The sequence below is a fragment of the Idiotropiscis lumnitzeri genome, chromosome 14 (genome assembly GCF_059441095.1).
Source record: "Idiotropiscis lumnitzeri isolate Australia: NSW breed Sydney's pygmy pipehorse chromosome 14, RoL_Ilum_1.0, whole genome shotgun sequence".
In the NCBI taxonomy this organism is placed as follows: Eukaryota; Metazoa; Chordata; class Actinopteri; order Syngnathiformes; family Syngnathidae; genus Idiotropiscis; species Idiotropiscis lumnitzeri.
In genome coordinates, this window is record NC_142404.1 from 12,610,632 (window position 1) to 12,625,513 (window position 14,882).

The window sequence follows — 14,882 nt, forward strand, 5'->3', positions numbered from 1 at the left end:
ACCAGGAATCCAGTCAGAAAGAAACAAGACATTTGTACGACACACAAAAAGCTGCATTTAAAATATAAGGAAAAACACCATCTTGGGGGTTTTAGCATATGTACTCGCCGGTATAGATTGTGTCAAGTCAAATAAAGAAGTTTGGAAGTACACACCAGTTGTGGAACAGGTGATTAATCCAGAGGAAAACAACAAAATACTTCTGCTCACAATTGATTTTCCCTTTTATTTTAAAGATTTTTTTTTAATATACAACATTGTATTTACAGGGTCTAGCATTATTTACACAAAATTAACAAGTGGCACTGTGTAGTTAGAAGTTCTTTTCTTTTTTTCCCCCCTACTCATCATCTTTTTTTAAGAAAGAGAAAATAAATTCTAACCCCCCCCAAAAAAAACTTTTTTTTTCCTTTTCAGTGGCACTACATGCCACGCAGCATTCTACAAAGTGCTGTCCTTTTCCTAGCCATCTAAAACAGGTTTCATCTTTGCAAAAAAAAAACAGCTAAGGTAGGGCCTCCTCTTTCTGGAACCTCTCTAAACCTATCTTCAATCAGCACCCCAAATTCACCAATTGCAGCTCATTCATAAAACATTTCAACTATACAGCTCCTCGCTAGATGTTTGGTACATACGCAAAAGTGTTTTACTAGCTTAGTAAAATCTCCAAAGTTTTATTCTTGTTTGTCTTGCCGATGCTGCTCTCACGAGGTCTTAAAAAGTGTTGGTTTTAAACTGAATGAAATGAAAAATTGACCAACTTGGCTGCTGAATGCAAAGTTAGCCGGAAGGGAGCAGAGTGAATGTTGAGTATGCTTCTTTTGAAATGAAGCTTGAGGATGTACTCGGAAAAACAAACGCACGGTTCCACTGTTCCAACACAATACGTGGAGGGAACAATACAAAGCATGAGGAGGATGGACGAGATGTGCTGTGAAAGCCAGATGAGGAGTTTCGGGGAAGAACTGAATTTCTTGATAGAGGACAAACTAACTTGGTATAAAAGAGCAGGATAAGCACGGTTGGAACACTAAGCTGATTTTCTCAGGACAGACAAAAAAATTGATAATAGTAATAATCATGGCAAAGAGGGAAAAGCTTTTATGGCACCATGTTTCATTCCAGTTAGGAGACAAGCAGGCTTGCAACAGACAGCTCCAATTATTCAGAAGAGAACTCGGAGAGGTTATACAGTTGCGTCACAATAAATTAGAATGTGCTGAAAAAGTGAATTTATTTCAGTAGTTCAGGTCAAAAAGTGAAGCTGATATTATACTGAAAAGTCAAACGTTGTGGGCAAGGAACGCGTTGAAATGAGTTGAGGCGGTTCAATTACGCAAAAGTAGCGCTTTGTCTTCATCTTAAATAAAAAACTCAACTTAAAAGTCAAAAATATCAAAAACCTGATGTGCTGGAAAAAAGTATTTTTTTTTTTTTTTTTAAATCAGCCGGAAAAATAGGTTTAGGGACACATACAAATTAAAATTGACTGTTGACCAGTGTAATTGACAGATTAATTGTTAAAATAATCATAAGTGGGCAGCTTGGAAATTGAAAAAAATGTGCAGCTAATTCATGCAATCGGTATCGCCGATCTGACTCATGGATGAGCTGTATTGGAATCGGTCGCATAAAAACCACTAATTACAACTAAATGAAAAAATAAAACCATTGAATATTTCTCTGATTGTGTAATGAATTTATATTTTCCACAAATTCCAATTTATTGAAATGCAACTGTAGAGGACTGAAAACGGAATCTTCGAAACAAAAATCATCCAGTTGTCAAAGAATGTGAAGGAAAAATTACACACCATACAGCTATGGACAATGTTCAATCATATTTATCAATAAACAAACTCAACTGAAAATCATTGTGTGTTAAATAAGTTAATGTCCATGTTGGAGTTGATCACTTGGGCGGGTGAACACGTAAACTGACATTCACTTTGCTTTAAAAACAAGTACCTTGAAATGATGTTGTACCATTAGATATCCTAAAAAAAAAAATTAAATAAGTGCTGCATGTTAATAAAAAAAAAAATTCAAGGTATTGAATATGTGAAAATCTTCCAGTACTTTTTCTAATCGTGTGACATATTTGTTTTTCAGGCTTCATATTTGTATGGACTCGCCAAATGGTCGGTGTGTCTCCTGAGAAAAATCCAAGTATTTTAGGGGACATGTATTTCAGGAGTCCCCTAAAAATTATTGACACGTGGAAATGCCTATAATGACACAATGCATGATCACGTCTTTTGGACGCATGATCAAATTTCAGGACTTCGTCTCATCCTTGTGAATTTGCCCAAATGAGCCCAAACTGGAAGCCCTCTCAACAGAAAAAAAAAAATGATATGCTTTCCATTTAGGGTTGGAGCACGTTGTCAAAGTCTGATCATTTCAGGGTGAAATTAGAAATAAAATTTTAATTAGCAGTACTTGGATTTCAAGTGATTCATGCACACAAATTTAAAAAAATGGTGTGCCCCCAATAACACATCCTTAAGATTGTAAACCTGTTTTGTTTTTCACTATGACGTTTGCCAGCTAAAAAAAAAAAAAAAAAAAGAAAAACAATGAACCAAAGTCGCCACGCAAAAATAGTTTGCCCATTGTCCATCTGTCAGTCTGAAACGTGAAAGCTGAGGAAGATCAGAAAAATAAATTAAATCATCTTTTTTTCCATCCTCACAAAGCAAAAGAATTAACGAAGGATAAGACTACCGCACTACTTAAAAGTGGACCGGGAAAGCATGATGTTCTAGACTGGTACAAACATACAACTCATTTTGTTCAGTGGACAAGGTTTGACACAAAATAAAACACAATAAATACTCTTTCGGGAGGGACAAACGATAAAAGGTTTCTCTATCAGCTTGAAAAAAGGGGGAAAAAAAGGCAGGTCTGTCTGGCAGACTCACTCACAAAAAGGGGGACAGGGTGACGGGAAGCTTTCCATCCATGGGACAGCACATCATCTCGGTACTTATGGCACAAAAGCAACTCCGCAGCCACGCATCTTTTGTCGACTTTGTGAGTACCCTGAACACACAACAGCCTCTAATCATGGTACCTAACCAACATGGCGGGATTGCTTCTTTAATTGGAACCTGTCCATGAGTTTCCCGTTTGTTGTCTATTTGTTCTTCCCATTTTTGTTATCATAAAGTGCAACAGTGCGTTTGTATTCTCCTCCTGTTCCTGCTTCCCCTGAAAAAGTGTCACGGATCGTCAGGATCGGGTTCAGGGTTGACGCTGGTCTCGCTGGTGGCGCTGGTGACGCTGGCGACGCTGGGCTCCTCCACTTCCTCCTCCGTCACCTCCCCCACATCGAGAACCTCAACCTCTTCATCGTCATCATCCTCGTCCTCATCCAGACCTCCTTCCAGCAGCCCCACCACAGCCGCGTCCTCCTCCCCTACCTCTGCATTGCCCTCCTCGATATTCTCCTCCTCCTCTTCTCGGTTGCCGTCCGTCTTCTCCAGGAGCTGGTAGACTGCAGGCGTCAGCGGTCGGACCAGGCCCTCCTCGTAGACCTTCAGGATGGCCTCGCACACAAAGCGGTACTGACTCTGATGGAGACGAAGACAGGTGAGTTCAACTCGGCGGGAGAAGCAAAACTGAAAAACAAGGCGGTTCGACGTACGGGTGTCTGGATCATCATGGCTCTCTGGTCTCTCATAGTCCGGACTATTTCCAGAGGGTACACGGGCTGGCCGCACTCCATGAGACACAATGCTGTTTCCATGGTGATCAGGACACCTGTTCGACCAATCCCAGCACTGGGGAAAAAGCAGAAGGTAGAAGGATTTATGTTAGAAGTCACATAAGCAAAACAGAGGCTGGATTTTAACAGCAGGTCCAAGTGTCAAGGTTTCAATCGACAAATCAACACATTAACTTGACCACGCTGCAGTAAAAACTTGACGTTGACAAATTGCCAATCACTTTTTTTGGCATTAACAACACGGTCACCTGACTTCTGTTGGGAACATCGGGTGTTTATGTGCCAATAGGTGCGGAAAAACAACATTTCTTGCATCACTTGCGCTGGCCATCGTACCTGCAGTGTACGACCACTGGCTGGTCCTGCCCGGTCCTTTTGCTCCGAACCAAAGCAACAAAGTCCAAGAAATCAGTGGAGTCGTCAGGGACACCGTGGTCAGGCCAAGCCAGGTACTGGATTTGGGTCAGCTCTCTCTGCTGCTCACTCTGAAAAGGTAAACGCATACAAAGACACATGATCACGAATACGACCTTCAGAAAAACATTATTTCAGTAATACTACAACATAGAGAATAAAAAGCAGCTTTTAAGGGTTCCAAAAACATGCACATTAGGGTAACCGAATACTCTAAATTCATCCAAAGGTGTGATTGTGAATATGAGAGGGTGTTTGGTTATATATGCCCTGCAATTGGCCGACAACCAGCCCAAGTTGTACCCCGACTCTTAGGCTCTACGTAAAGTACCGTTAATGGGGTCTTACATATGAGGAAAAACACTCTCTGATTGTTGTTGTAATGTGTGCATAAGTTTTTTTTTTGTTTTGTTTTTTTAATTTGAGGTAAAACATCATTTTGCTCCTGATGAACTTAATGTGAAATTTCCACACAGTTTTATCTATTGCCATAGCGACCACCGATTCCGTGCAGAAGACTTGTCCTGCCTCAACACGGCAACATGATCTCTATGGCAACCATTTGGCAGTAATGCTGCTTTCTAGAACAATACATTTTGAAAAGGCCAGGCTACATGGGAAACGGTCAAGGAGGTCAACTGGACACAGATGTTCACACAAAGAGAGAATTACACAACTAAACATAACAAACAACAGACTGAGGAAAAAAGAACTCTGTTATTATTGTTTCATCTCCTCCAGCTAAGACAATGACCGTACAGTAGTCTCTAATTTAAACGAATGCAAAATAACCACCATGACTGTAAACAGCAAACTAAAGCAAACTTGTTGTCTCCCTTTTTGCTTTTCATCTTGCCACTTCACTCCGCTTCTGTGTTTTTGTTCTTTTGCAAGAATCTGACTGACTAGGGGTGGTTGGGTTGTTATGGCAACAGGATCTCAATACGTGGTCCACATGCAGGAGCAGTGGGAGCCAGAAAAAGAACAGCCCACACCGCTCACTATGGCAACACACCTCCTCTGGATTCTCGGTTGCTCATTCTTTCAGAAATGCCGGCTGCTCTCGAGCCATGATTCCGCTCTAATCTCCCTTGCTGTATTTCATCCTCTCCCTCTCTTGTTCTTCACTCGGGCCTTATTGGGTGCCTAAACATTAATGCAACATCCTGCGCGGGATAAACCATTCTGATAAAACACGATAGACTTTTGAATGGATTTGTAAAACATTATCAGAGTTAAATCATCTTTCGTGCCTTAGTTAGCATCTTTTGAGAGTGCCGGTGCTCGTTCCATTGCGAGAATACTACGACCGTGCTTGGTCATTTGACATGAACCGTTCATGGGGCTTCATCGCTACATCCCGTCTCACCTGTAAGTGCACGAGGGTCATTTCTCGGACCAGGAAGGCTGAATTGCCCTCCTCATTGTGGCATGTAACGGTGAAGTCTCCGTAGGGAGCGCTGCTGTCTGGGTTGGGCCAGTACTGGTGGCACTTCACCTTTAACCGACAAGTAGGACTTCGTAAATAGAGTCACACGGAAGTTACCTGGTCATTGATAATGGAATTCTCCAGTTACTAAGTAATACACACATTTGAAGACTTAAATAATATTCCTTTAATTGTTGCCCATCTATTCCATTAAAATATAAATCAAAGGCCAAGCAATTTAAGTGTTAATTTGTATGTTAGTGTCAGTCACAGTAACAGCACATTCATACTTTATTTTGCAACTTTTTCGAAATGAAGACATATTTTCCTCTTTTCATTGTCGAACTACGGTGAATAACAAGCTAACTTCCGTTGGAATTTATGATTACTAAAACTGTTTCCTGAGGGCTGAAAGAGAACAAGTTTCCATATGAGGAAGGTAGACAGACGACTCAATCAAATGAACAAAAATAAAGTGCAAAAAATACTCTGGATCGACAACTGTAATTTTGATAATATCAAGACAGGAAGAAAGAAAATCAAAGACTGCTATTTTAAATGAACATACCCGTCCCCTCTCAACCTGCGTTGTGAGCATGACCACCATAGACGAACCCTGCTCCCAGGTCATTTGCCAGAAGTCAGGGCAGGTGTTGGGCAAAGGACCCTGGCAGGCTATGTAACGGTTTATGAGACTGGAGGCAGGAATCTCCATCTGCACACACACAGATTGAAATACAGAGAAATTGTTTAACGACTTTTGCATCAACCTTTATCTGTAATTTGTGTTTTCAGCATGCAGTACACGACAAAGTCTATTGTCAGATCATGCTTGATGGATGAGGAAAAATAAGAGCGAGGAAAATCAAAACTCACATTGATGTAATTTGCATTGATGTAGTCCTCTGTGCTTTTCAGAATGACCCGCGTGGCATCATCTTCAGAAAGAGCAATTGGACAGATAAGGAAAGAAGCAAAACAAAAGTGAATGACGATACCGAGCATGTCATACATAATAAAAATTATATCGCTGATTCTTTAGTTCTAAATGTCATCACATACAGGGAGAGATGTCTCTGTAGCGATTTTTGGAAACGTTCTGAGGTAATTTGGCACACAGCATGGTCATCCCAGGCCTCTTCCTGTACAGTTGCTGTAAGAAAAAGCAGCAAGTTGAGGTCGGTTGATTGCTAATTCATCAAAACAATTGAAAAAGAAGCTAAAAAAATACTGCATTGCTCAGAATTATTTGTGCATATTAAGCTCACGTCAAACTGCGCCAGTATGGCTCCACTGCTCAGACCGTCCTTCAGAGCAACCATTGAGTCCCTCAAAGCATGCTGATCTAGCTGGCTGGGATCCTGAGGGGACTTCTCTGGGATGTACTGAAAATCAGGTTCCGAGTCCACCTTTTCCTCCACTACATCATAGATGGCTGGATGGGAAAAGAAAGAAATGATTACATCCAGTCAATCAGTCAATAGAGTGTTGTGGTCACACATCATGGAAATGAAAGACATTAAATTGGGAATTTTATTCATGTATTTTAACCATTTTTTTTTCTTCCAGAGTCGTGGGATTATACAACATGTACCTTCATGTGCAGTCTAATTTGTCATCCTAAGAACGTCGCTAAATTGAATTCCGTGGAATTTCCCATTGTTCATAAAAATGCTTTGTCATGCTTGCAAAGACAAAGACATATTTTCTCATGAGTACTACTGGCTACGTGATTTTGGTAAATGTATGTATATGCATATAATTAGCGCGGACTGAGGTTTAGCCCAAATTCCTTGCAGACATGCCATGTGTAATTCAGTACACATGGATGAAACCAGTTAAAAATAAACGCCCCAAAAATCAATGCCATTCATGTCCAAACTAAGTGAGCATATCTGACCACAACTGTCCATACATCAACAGAGGGAAGATGATAATGCGATCAAGGCGATTACGATATTTCAAATGACAGCAACACAGTGGGAGCTACACATTTAAATGATATGTATCTGCTTTGATGTATGACTGGATGTAAATCCCCCTTTGACCCACTTAACGGCAAGCATTCCAATGATTCATCGTCATCTTCAAACACTCCCTGAAGGTGGAGGAGGAACTCTTTCATGAGGTGAATACATATAGCTGAGATGGAAGCATATTTGAAGACAAATGTATTCAAAGACAAATCTATTGAACATACATAATAATTATGAGCATTCAAACCCAGAGACGAGATGAATATTTTCATTGCCATTGGCTTCTTTCACATCTGGTTATGGAAAAGCAAGGGAAGCCTTTCATAGTTTCAAATTAAACCAAACATCAAACTAATAATTATGGCATTACATCTAAAGTTGGAAGTAAATCATATTACAACTTAGTATGTAATCATATAAATCATGCATGGCCTGATAAATGATTGAACATGTATATTGCACAAAAAGAAAAGCACAAATACTCCGGCTTCAACTCACATTCCGAACTAAACTGAATAAAACTGCCATGCAACTAACGGGCGATTGGTTCAATTCAGCTCAAAGTCCACTGGGATAGCCTCCAGTTTACCCACAGCTCTAATGAGGAACAAGTGGGACAGAAAATGGATGGATGGAAGCTGACCACATCATCTTCAATATATATTTGTGCAGCACAATGTTGCTGTTTTTACTCAATGCTTGTCGGGACTTTTAGTAACTTGTTTTTTTTCTCTCATTTGGATTATCTGATAATGCTTCTACTTCATTATTTTTGGATTGCTTTCAAATCTTATTGACTGTCTTTGGCTACTGTAACCAGTGAATTTCCCTGCTGTGGGAACAACAACATCAATATCCTACCGTTTGGCCTGACCAGTAGGATGAGCTCTCCAGAGTGGCTCTCACAACTAGCCTTGATGAACATGACAACCTGGTCGTGGGTGTGGTCCGAGATGTCCCGCCCATTTATTAAGACGACCTGGTCACCCTCATTCAGGCGGGGCACACACAGGTCGGCCTGAAGCAGAAAGTGAGATCAAAGGAGTCAAATTGCATTTTGAGTTGTACCATGTTTCGCTGAACACGTGTACTGGGAAGGTCCTGACTGTATCACTGCATAATGTTGGATGTTCACTTACCGATGTTCCAGGAGCAACTCTGGACACTATGATTGGCATCTTCTGGTCAGCTCCACCCTACAGGCACAAACAGAAGCGCTTAGGCAAAAATCGGTCAACTTCTGGAATGGAATAGAACTCTAGAATTCACCTCAATGAACCAATACATATCAACTAAAGTAAAAATTTGCCACTAAGCATTTTTTTTTGTACCTTAACGTTGAAGCCAAAACGTCCATGTTCATCAGGTCTCATCTTGATCAAGACAAGATTATCATGAGGGACAACTCCATTTAGCTGAAAGAACAAGTAAAAAAAAAAAAGCATTAATGCTAATTCATCTTCTGTTTTCTGACACATGAGCATGATAACAGAGTGCGGAGAAAAGGAACATTTTGTTTCTGCAACCCTGAACATCTTCAGTCAGATATCGTTCAAGATTAATAAGCTTAGACTGCGGAGTCAATATTACAATAAGGTCCCTTTGAGATGCCCTCATTTCACCATGAACGGATGCGATAGTAGATGTCTCACTTAATACCAGTACCTTTTTTAATACATAAATGAACTGCAAATAGACATGAAGATGGATAAATATGAAAACATGATGACAGGGTGGACATTTTTGCCTAGTGTTACCATTTTGAGAGTACACTTAGCAACATGATTGCAATAGCAAGCTGACTGTGTACTGATTAGCAAATATATACATAAAATATCACATTTCTGAAGTTTGTTTTATATGTATTGATAGTTCACAATGACAGAGTAGACATGTTTGTTGCGACACAATAATAAGTGTTATTCCGCAACGACCTACTGCTTCAGCCTCCAATTAATTGATGTCACTGAAAGTGAAGGGTTTCTAAAAGGGACGATTTCTCCACAATAACAGATTCTGATGAGGACAATGAGGACAGTTAATTGTGATATTGAACCGTATAATGACGCAAAAATCTTAAGAAACCAGTTGTATGCTCCAAAAAACATGCATCACTTTTGACAACTATCAAACCAGCAAATCAAGCTCCCCAATTCACCAACTTTCTACTGTTAATCATGTTCAAGAGATGATGGGTGAGCACATCTCATCTGATTTTGGACAAGAGGCCGGTCCCCTGACCTGGTACCGACGGACATTCAGATTCACATTCTCTCCGGCTGGGCAGTTTAGAGGTTTTCAATGAACCTAACATGAATGTGTTTTGTATTATCTAGTCCCTTGACTGACCGTGGTCTTGTCAGTGTTGGCAGGAACGTCGTACATCTCGTTGAGGTGGTTGTCCAAGAGGCTTTGCTGCGAGTGGGCTTGGATAATCTGGCTCAAGGTTTTCCTGCTCAGTTGCTTGGGGGGCAGAGCTGGAGGTTGGCCGTCCACCCCGTCAGGAGAACTGGGCAATACAGAGAGAAAAATAAAGAGATGCAACAGTTTACACACATCATATTAAATGCTACTACTCCAGTGAAGAAAACATTCAATTAAAAACTAAGAGAAAAGGGACAACAAGAAAAGAACAAGTAAGATGCAAAAGCTCCCAAGAATCAAAGAGGCCTGCTGGCATTTTCTTTGTCACAATGAATTTATTTAAATGAAATGTGCTTTCAAGAGGAAGGACAACACCCTGAATGTGAAAGGTTTGGATCATCAGGTAATGCTTACAACAGCAACATGAAAATGGTAAAAGCCAGAAGTCACACACTGTCATCGTGTGTGCATGCGGGTGTGTGTTTGGCGCAGGGGCATGATCTTCCTTGGGGATGAGTGCAGCAGTCAAACATTATTGCCTTTGTTTTGACTGCTGTTACTGGTGCCACTTTGTGTCTTTAACATGCACACACACACACACACACAAACAGATACACTTGTGGCTTGAAAAAAGGTCAGCAGGAGGCCATGGCACATTCTCCATGTTCACATTGCATTGAGATAGAGATCTCTTGATGTATATATTGCAACTTAGCCAATTATAAGAGTTACAGAGACCCATTAAGCACCTCTGCCTTTAACTCTTTTAGCTAAAGAAAATGAGCAGGCGAACAGCCCAAAAAGTTAAGAGCGCGTTTTTCATGGGGACATTTTTAAAAATGGAGGCATTTAAAGCCACCTTGTAATGAATACATTTTGTTCTATAACGTAGAAACGTCATGATAAAAGGGCAAATGTGTACCAGTAGAGAATGAAAAAAAACAAAAAAACAACAACATAAGTTGTGCTGTGCTGCCTGACAATAAAGGGGCAGGTGATTATGTCATCGCTTTGGCTGAGGAACAAACAAATGAGACAATTTGGCAACTGTGTGTGTGCGCGCGTTGCTTTGAAGGCAGCAGAAAAGAACAGTAAATATTTGCAGCTTTGTGCAAGAGAGATGCCTTTAAAAATCTACTAACTTATTGCACAACCTAGTTGATTAATTGCTGGTACTCGTGTTCATGCTGTTTTTAACTTGAAGTCAAGATAAGCTACCCCACAAATGCAGCTAAGGATATATGGATCATTGTCAATAATGTTGCTTCTCAAGTGAAACTACATTGAAGACCTATTAAATAATTTACTAGACAGTTTATATTGTACAAACATATAAATGCCGAAAACACCCGCCGATTTCCAATACTGCCCCTGTTCTTATACCCACTCCGCCCTCCTCACGTACTGTAAGCACATTTTATGAGTGTTTTTACAAAGGGTTAGTCTTTCCAAAGGGCTCAGCTAAGTGTCACTAGGAAAGGGTGTGAACTGTTGGAGAGGCCACAGACAAACCCAGACAAAAAAAAAATAGTCAACTCAGCAGTGCAGTCAGACAGAGCGGCACTAACAAAAGATGAGTACAATTTAACCACAAAATTACAGGGGGCACTATTTTTATATGGGAGCCAAAACTCAAATCTTTGGCATTGCCGCTAAATCCAAGTTAATTTGGAAATGTGCATCAAAAGGGGGGTCGAGGGGCGGGGGGGAGCTGTAAGGTGGCAAAAGGCAGGTAGGACACTTACGGGGTGGAGTCCAAGCTGATACTGTTGGCCTGGGTGGAGGAGGCCGACTTGTGATTGGAAGAGAAGACAGGCAAGCTAGGCGACGTGTGTATCACATGATCAACCAGGTGGCCGACAGACGACGGGCGTAGCCGCGTGCCCTCTTGTGTAAACAACGAATTCCTAAGAAACACACAAAGACTTTTGAGACTCTAACTTGAAGGCCTTGTTCATCCAAAACGATTTATTACCACTGTGAGGGATACAGAATGTAGCCATATGGGCTACGACTTGCACATCTTCTCTTGCTTTGATCACAAAACACGCATTATCGTTAGATTAAATGTATAATATATATTGTGTAGGTATATTTAGTATGTATCGGCTTTGCATTGGCTTGAAATTCATTTGCTATTTAGAGGTACATCCTAATAAAAAAATTAATTAAGATTTAATTTAAAAAAAAATAATTCACAATTATACCCCCAAATGACTCTACATGTTAAAACGGGTTTTACTTTTTGAATTGATGTACTGACATGAGGGAACTATTCTATTTTGAAATGTAGCCAAATATTCATTTGAAAGCATTCATTAAACGTGAAGAACAAAATATTCTTTATGGAAAGGCTCAAATTTGAACGTACTGATTGGGCGTCCCAGGTGGTGAGCGAGTCGGCAGGCTCTGGGTCTCCAGCCTTTCATCTGATAGGCTGTTCCTGCTCACCGTCTCCCAGTCAGTTCCCCCCAACAACTTTCTGGCCAGAGGTTTGCTAGGAGATCTGCACAGAGAAAGCGATCGTTTCAGCTGCAAAGAAACTTCGACTAAAGACATATTAAAAATATAACAGCTGCTGTGTGGATTTTGAATTGTCCAAACTAGAAAAGACAAGGTCACTTACCTGGCAAAAACTCTGTCCTTGATGCATTTCTCCTTGCCGTACTGTACAGACTGTACCTCTGTTCTCCCACTACATGGAACAGTAACAAAGACTGAAATGTCATAGAACTAAAAGAATCTTTAAAAAAAATAAAAATCTGTATTTGATAGCCTTGACGTCTTTGATCAAATTACGCATAAGTCTTGAAAAATATATTATAACATATATTTTCCATTTATTATTTAAAATGGATTGTTAGAGACAAAACACCAACTGAAACATATTTTGCAAGTTGAAAATCCCTTTTTGGGTTAACCATGAATAATTTAAGCTCAGATATTTGGGTGGGAGGTGGCACGCAAGCCTCTAAAACCAAAGTGAAACAACAATGTGTCTCAGAAAATGGATGTAAGCCTCCATTTGTCAAAGCCCAGCTTTGAAGTCAACATGCTTTGGATTGTTCGTGTAGTGAATGCATCCTGCTTCTTCGTACCAGTATCGAAACTTTGAGCCTAGGGTGAAGTAATGGGAAAAGAAGTTCTTCTGTAGCGGGATGGGTCGTTCTAGTCGGAAAAAGGTGTGGTGCTCCACACAGGCCTTCCACAGGTTCTTACACGCCCGGTAGTTCACCATGTTGAAGCCAAGCAGCGTCTCTCGGGTCTCGGTCTGAGTGGAAAGAAAAGATGGAAAAAGTCGGAAGAATAACACATAGCACCAATTTCGGATTTTGATTGACACTTAGGACCATGTCAGCTATTTTGCCAGATATAAAGAGCGAAAGTGTCACAATCTCAGAAGAGATTTGCAATGTTTTCACAGGACGTTAATGTCTCTGCCACAAGGAACATTCTCAGATGTTTTTTCTAAGAAAAATAAAACAAGTATACTGTTTAGTGTTCCCATGCGGAATGACAGTGTAGATGCATTTGTCGGAATGATAACCACCCTCTGGGAAAAGTATGTGGTGTATCGCTTAGATGTCACAGAGAATCCCACATCTAACAGAAAATGTGCAAATATATCAGTGAAGCTAAAAATCATTGAACGTAATAACACTTAGGCTCGTTTACAGCAGACGTGTCAAACTTGTTTTCATCTAGGCCACATCAGTCATGGTTTTCTTGGGAGGGCAGGTTATAACGGTAAAACCACATAAATGTATAATTGCGATGGAGGTAAATGGTACGCCACAAATCATTTATGTTGGTTTTAAGTACCCGGTTTCTGTTGACATTGGGTAAATTAAGGGAATGTAACAAACTGTTTAAGTTTTTGTCTATAAAGGAATTGACTTAATGTTATTTAAAACAAAACAAAAAAAGTGAAAAATAAGTTTGTAATCTATTTAGAAAAGGAATGCAGACAAATGTACAGCTACGGTCATAATTATAATACTAATTTTATATATACATCGTATTAAATAATTGTGCAAATGTAGTTTGTTTCCAGCAGATTAATGAGAGAGCGGCTCTGGTTAACATGCCGTTGCAAATTGATTCTTTTGTTTTTTTTCATCATGATGCTTATTTTAAGCATTTTATAGAGATATTAAATCGATTTTCAAGGAGTGCAGGCAGTAGGCAGGGTACACCCTGAATTGGTTGACAGTCAATCGCAAGTACCAAATGAAAGAATAGATTCTCTCCTTGTTTCCGATTTTTACCATTCTTTTCTAATCAGCAGTAGGTTGCACAATATGCATTGATTTTTCCCAATGGACCCACAAACTGTGCTGATTTCAAGTCTAAAATGGAGCATCAAAGTCATTTGGTGGATGTGCGTCAGTAATGATGTTTCCAAGTTTAAAATTTAAAGTGGAGCTGAAGAAGACGTTCCTCCATCCACAACTGTTTACAACAGCCATACATTGTTGGCATGCGAAAGCTTGTCACGATTTGAAAAAAAAAACGGCTAGGTGGCTTGAAGATGGCACAATGCAGATTAAATCTGATAGAGAGACAATCAAAGTAAGGTTGTAGACACAATTTGTAACTTGTAAACATTGGGTAACTTTAGGCGATTCAAAAAACAAGCAGAATCTGTATAAAAATAATAAACAACTCTGCAGCAGCATCAGTTGACTGCAACGTTCATGACATGAAATGCAATGCCGTTCCATACCAGCAGGTGGCCACAGTCTGTATTTCACAAACAAAACAGCAATGAAACAATTTTTGTGTCGCATTTATAAACACTTACCGCCTCTCTCCTCAACTGGACGAAGAACTGCTTGCACTTGAATGATATTTTCACTATTTTCAACCTGTAGGAAAGCAATGACGAGAGGTTAGTGTCTATGTTGTCTCCTGTAAAAAGAGAATGCTTCTATTGGAAGCTCATTGTCGTTTTAAGGTTGGGCATACT

At 40.1% G+C, this 14,882-nt stretch overlaps 1 protein-coding gene across 2 annotated transcripts in view; it reads right to left on the reverse strand.

Annotated features, from left to right (window-relative positions):
• Positions 1-206: 206 nt before the first annotated feature.
• The window catches only part of ptpn4a (protein tyrosine phosphatase non-receptor type 4a), a 54,655-nt gene continuing 39,979 nt past the window's right edge, over positions 207-14,882 (reverse strand). For both annotated transcript variants that reach the window (XM_088315046.1, XM_088315045.1), the window contains 17 exons: positions 14,718-14,781; positions 13,012-13,184; positions 12,540-12,608; positions 12,285-12,419; positions 11,659-11,820; positions 9,899-10,058; positions 8,881-8,964; positions 8,689-8,745; positions 8,411-8,567; positions 6,842-7,008; positions 6,636-6,726; positions 6,450-6,511; positions 6,142-6,288; positions 5,514-5,642; positions 4,067-4,215; positions 3,650-3,785; positions 207-3,575 (listed from right to left, as the gene is read on the reverse strand). In XM_088315046.1, coding sequence (XP_088171172.1) covers positions 3,225-3,575; positions 3,650-3,785; positions 4,067-4,215; positions 5,514-5,642; positions 6,142-6,288; positions 6,450-6,511; positions 6,636-6,726; positions 6,842-7,008; positions 8,411-8,567; positions 8,689-8,745; positions 8,881-8,964; positions 9,899-10,058; positions 11,659-11,820; positions 12,285-12,419; positions 12,540-12,608; positions 13,012-13,184; positions 14,718-14,781 — 2,293 coding nt within the window. In that variant the 3' untranslated portion in view covers positions 207-3,224. The remainder of the gene's footprint in view (positions 3,576-3,649; positions 3,786-4,066; positions 4,216-5,513; positions 5,643-6,141; positions 6,289-6,449; positions 6,512-6,635; positions 6,727-6,841; positions 7,009-8,410; positions 8,568-8,688; positions 8,746-8,880; positions 8,965-9,898; positions 10,059-11,658; positions 11,821-12,284; positions 12,420-12,539; positions 12,609-13,011; positions 13,185-14,717; positions 14,782-14,882) is intronic.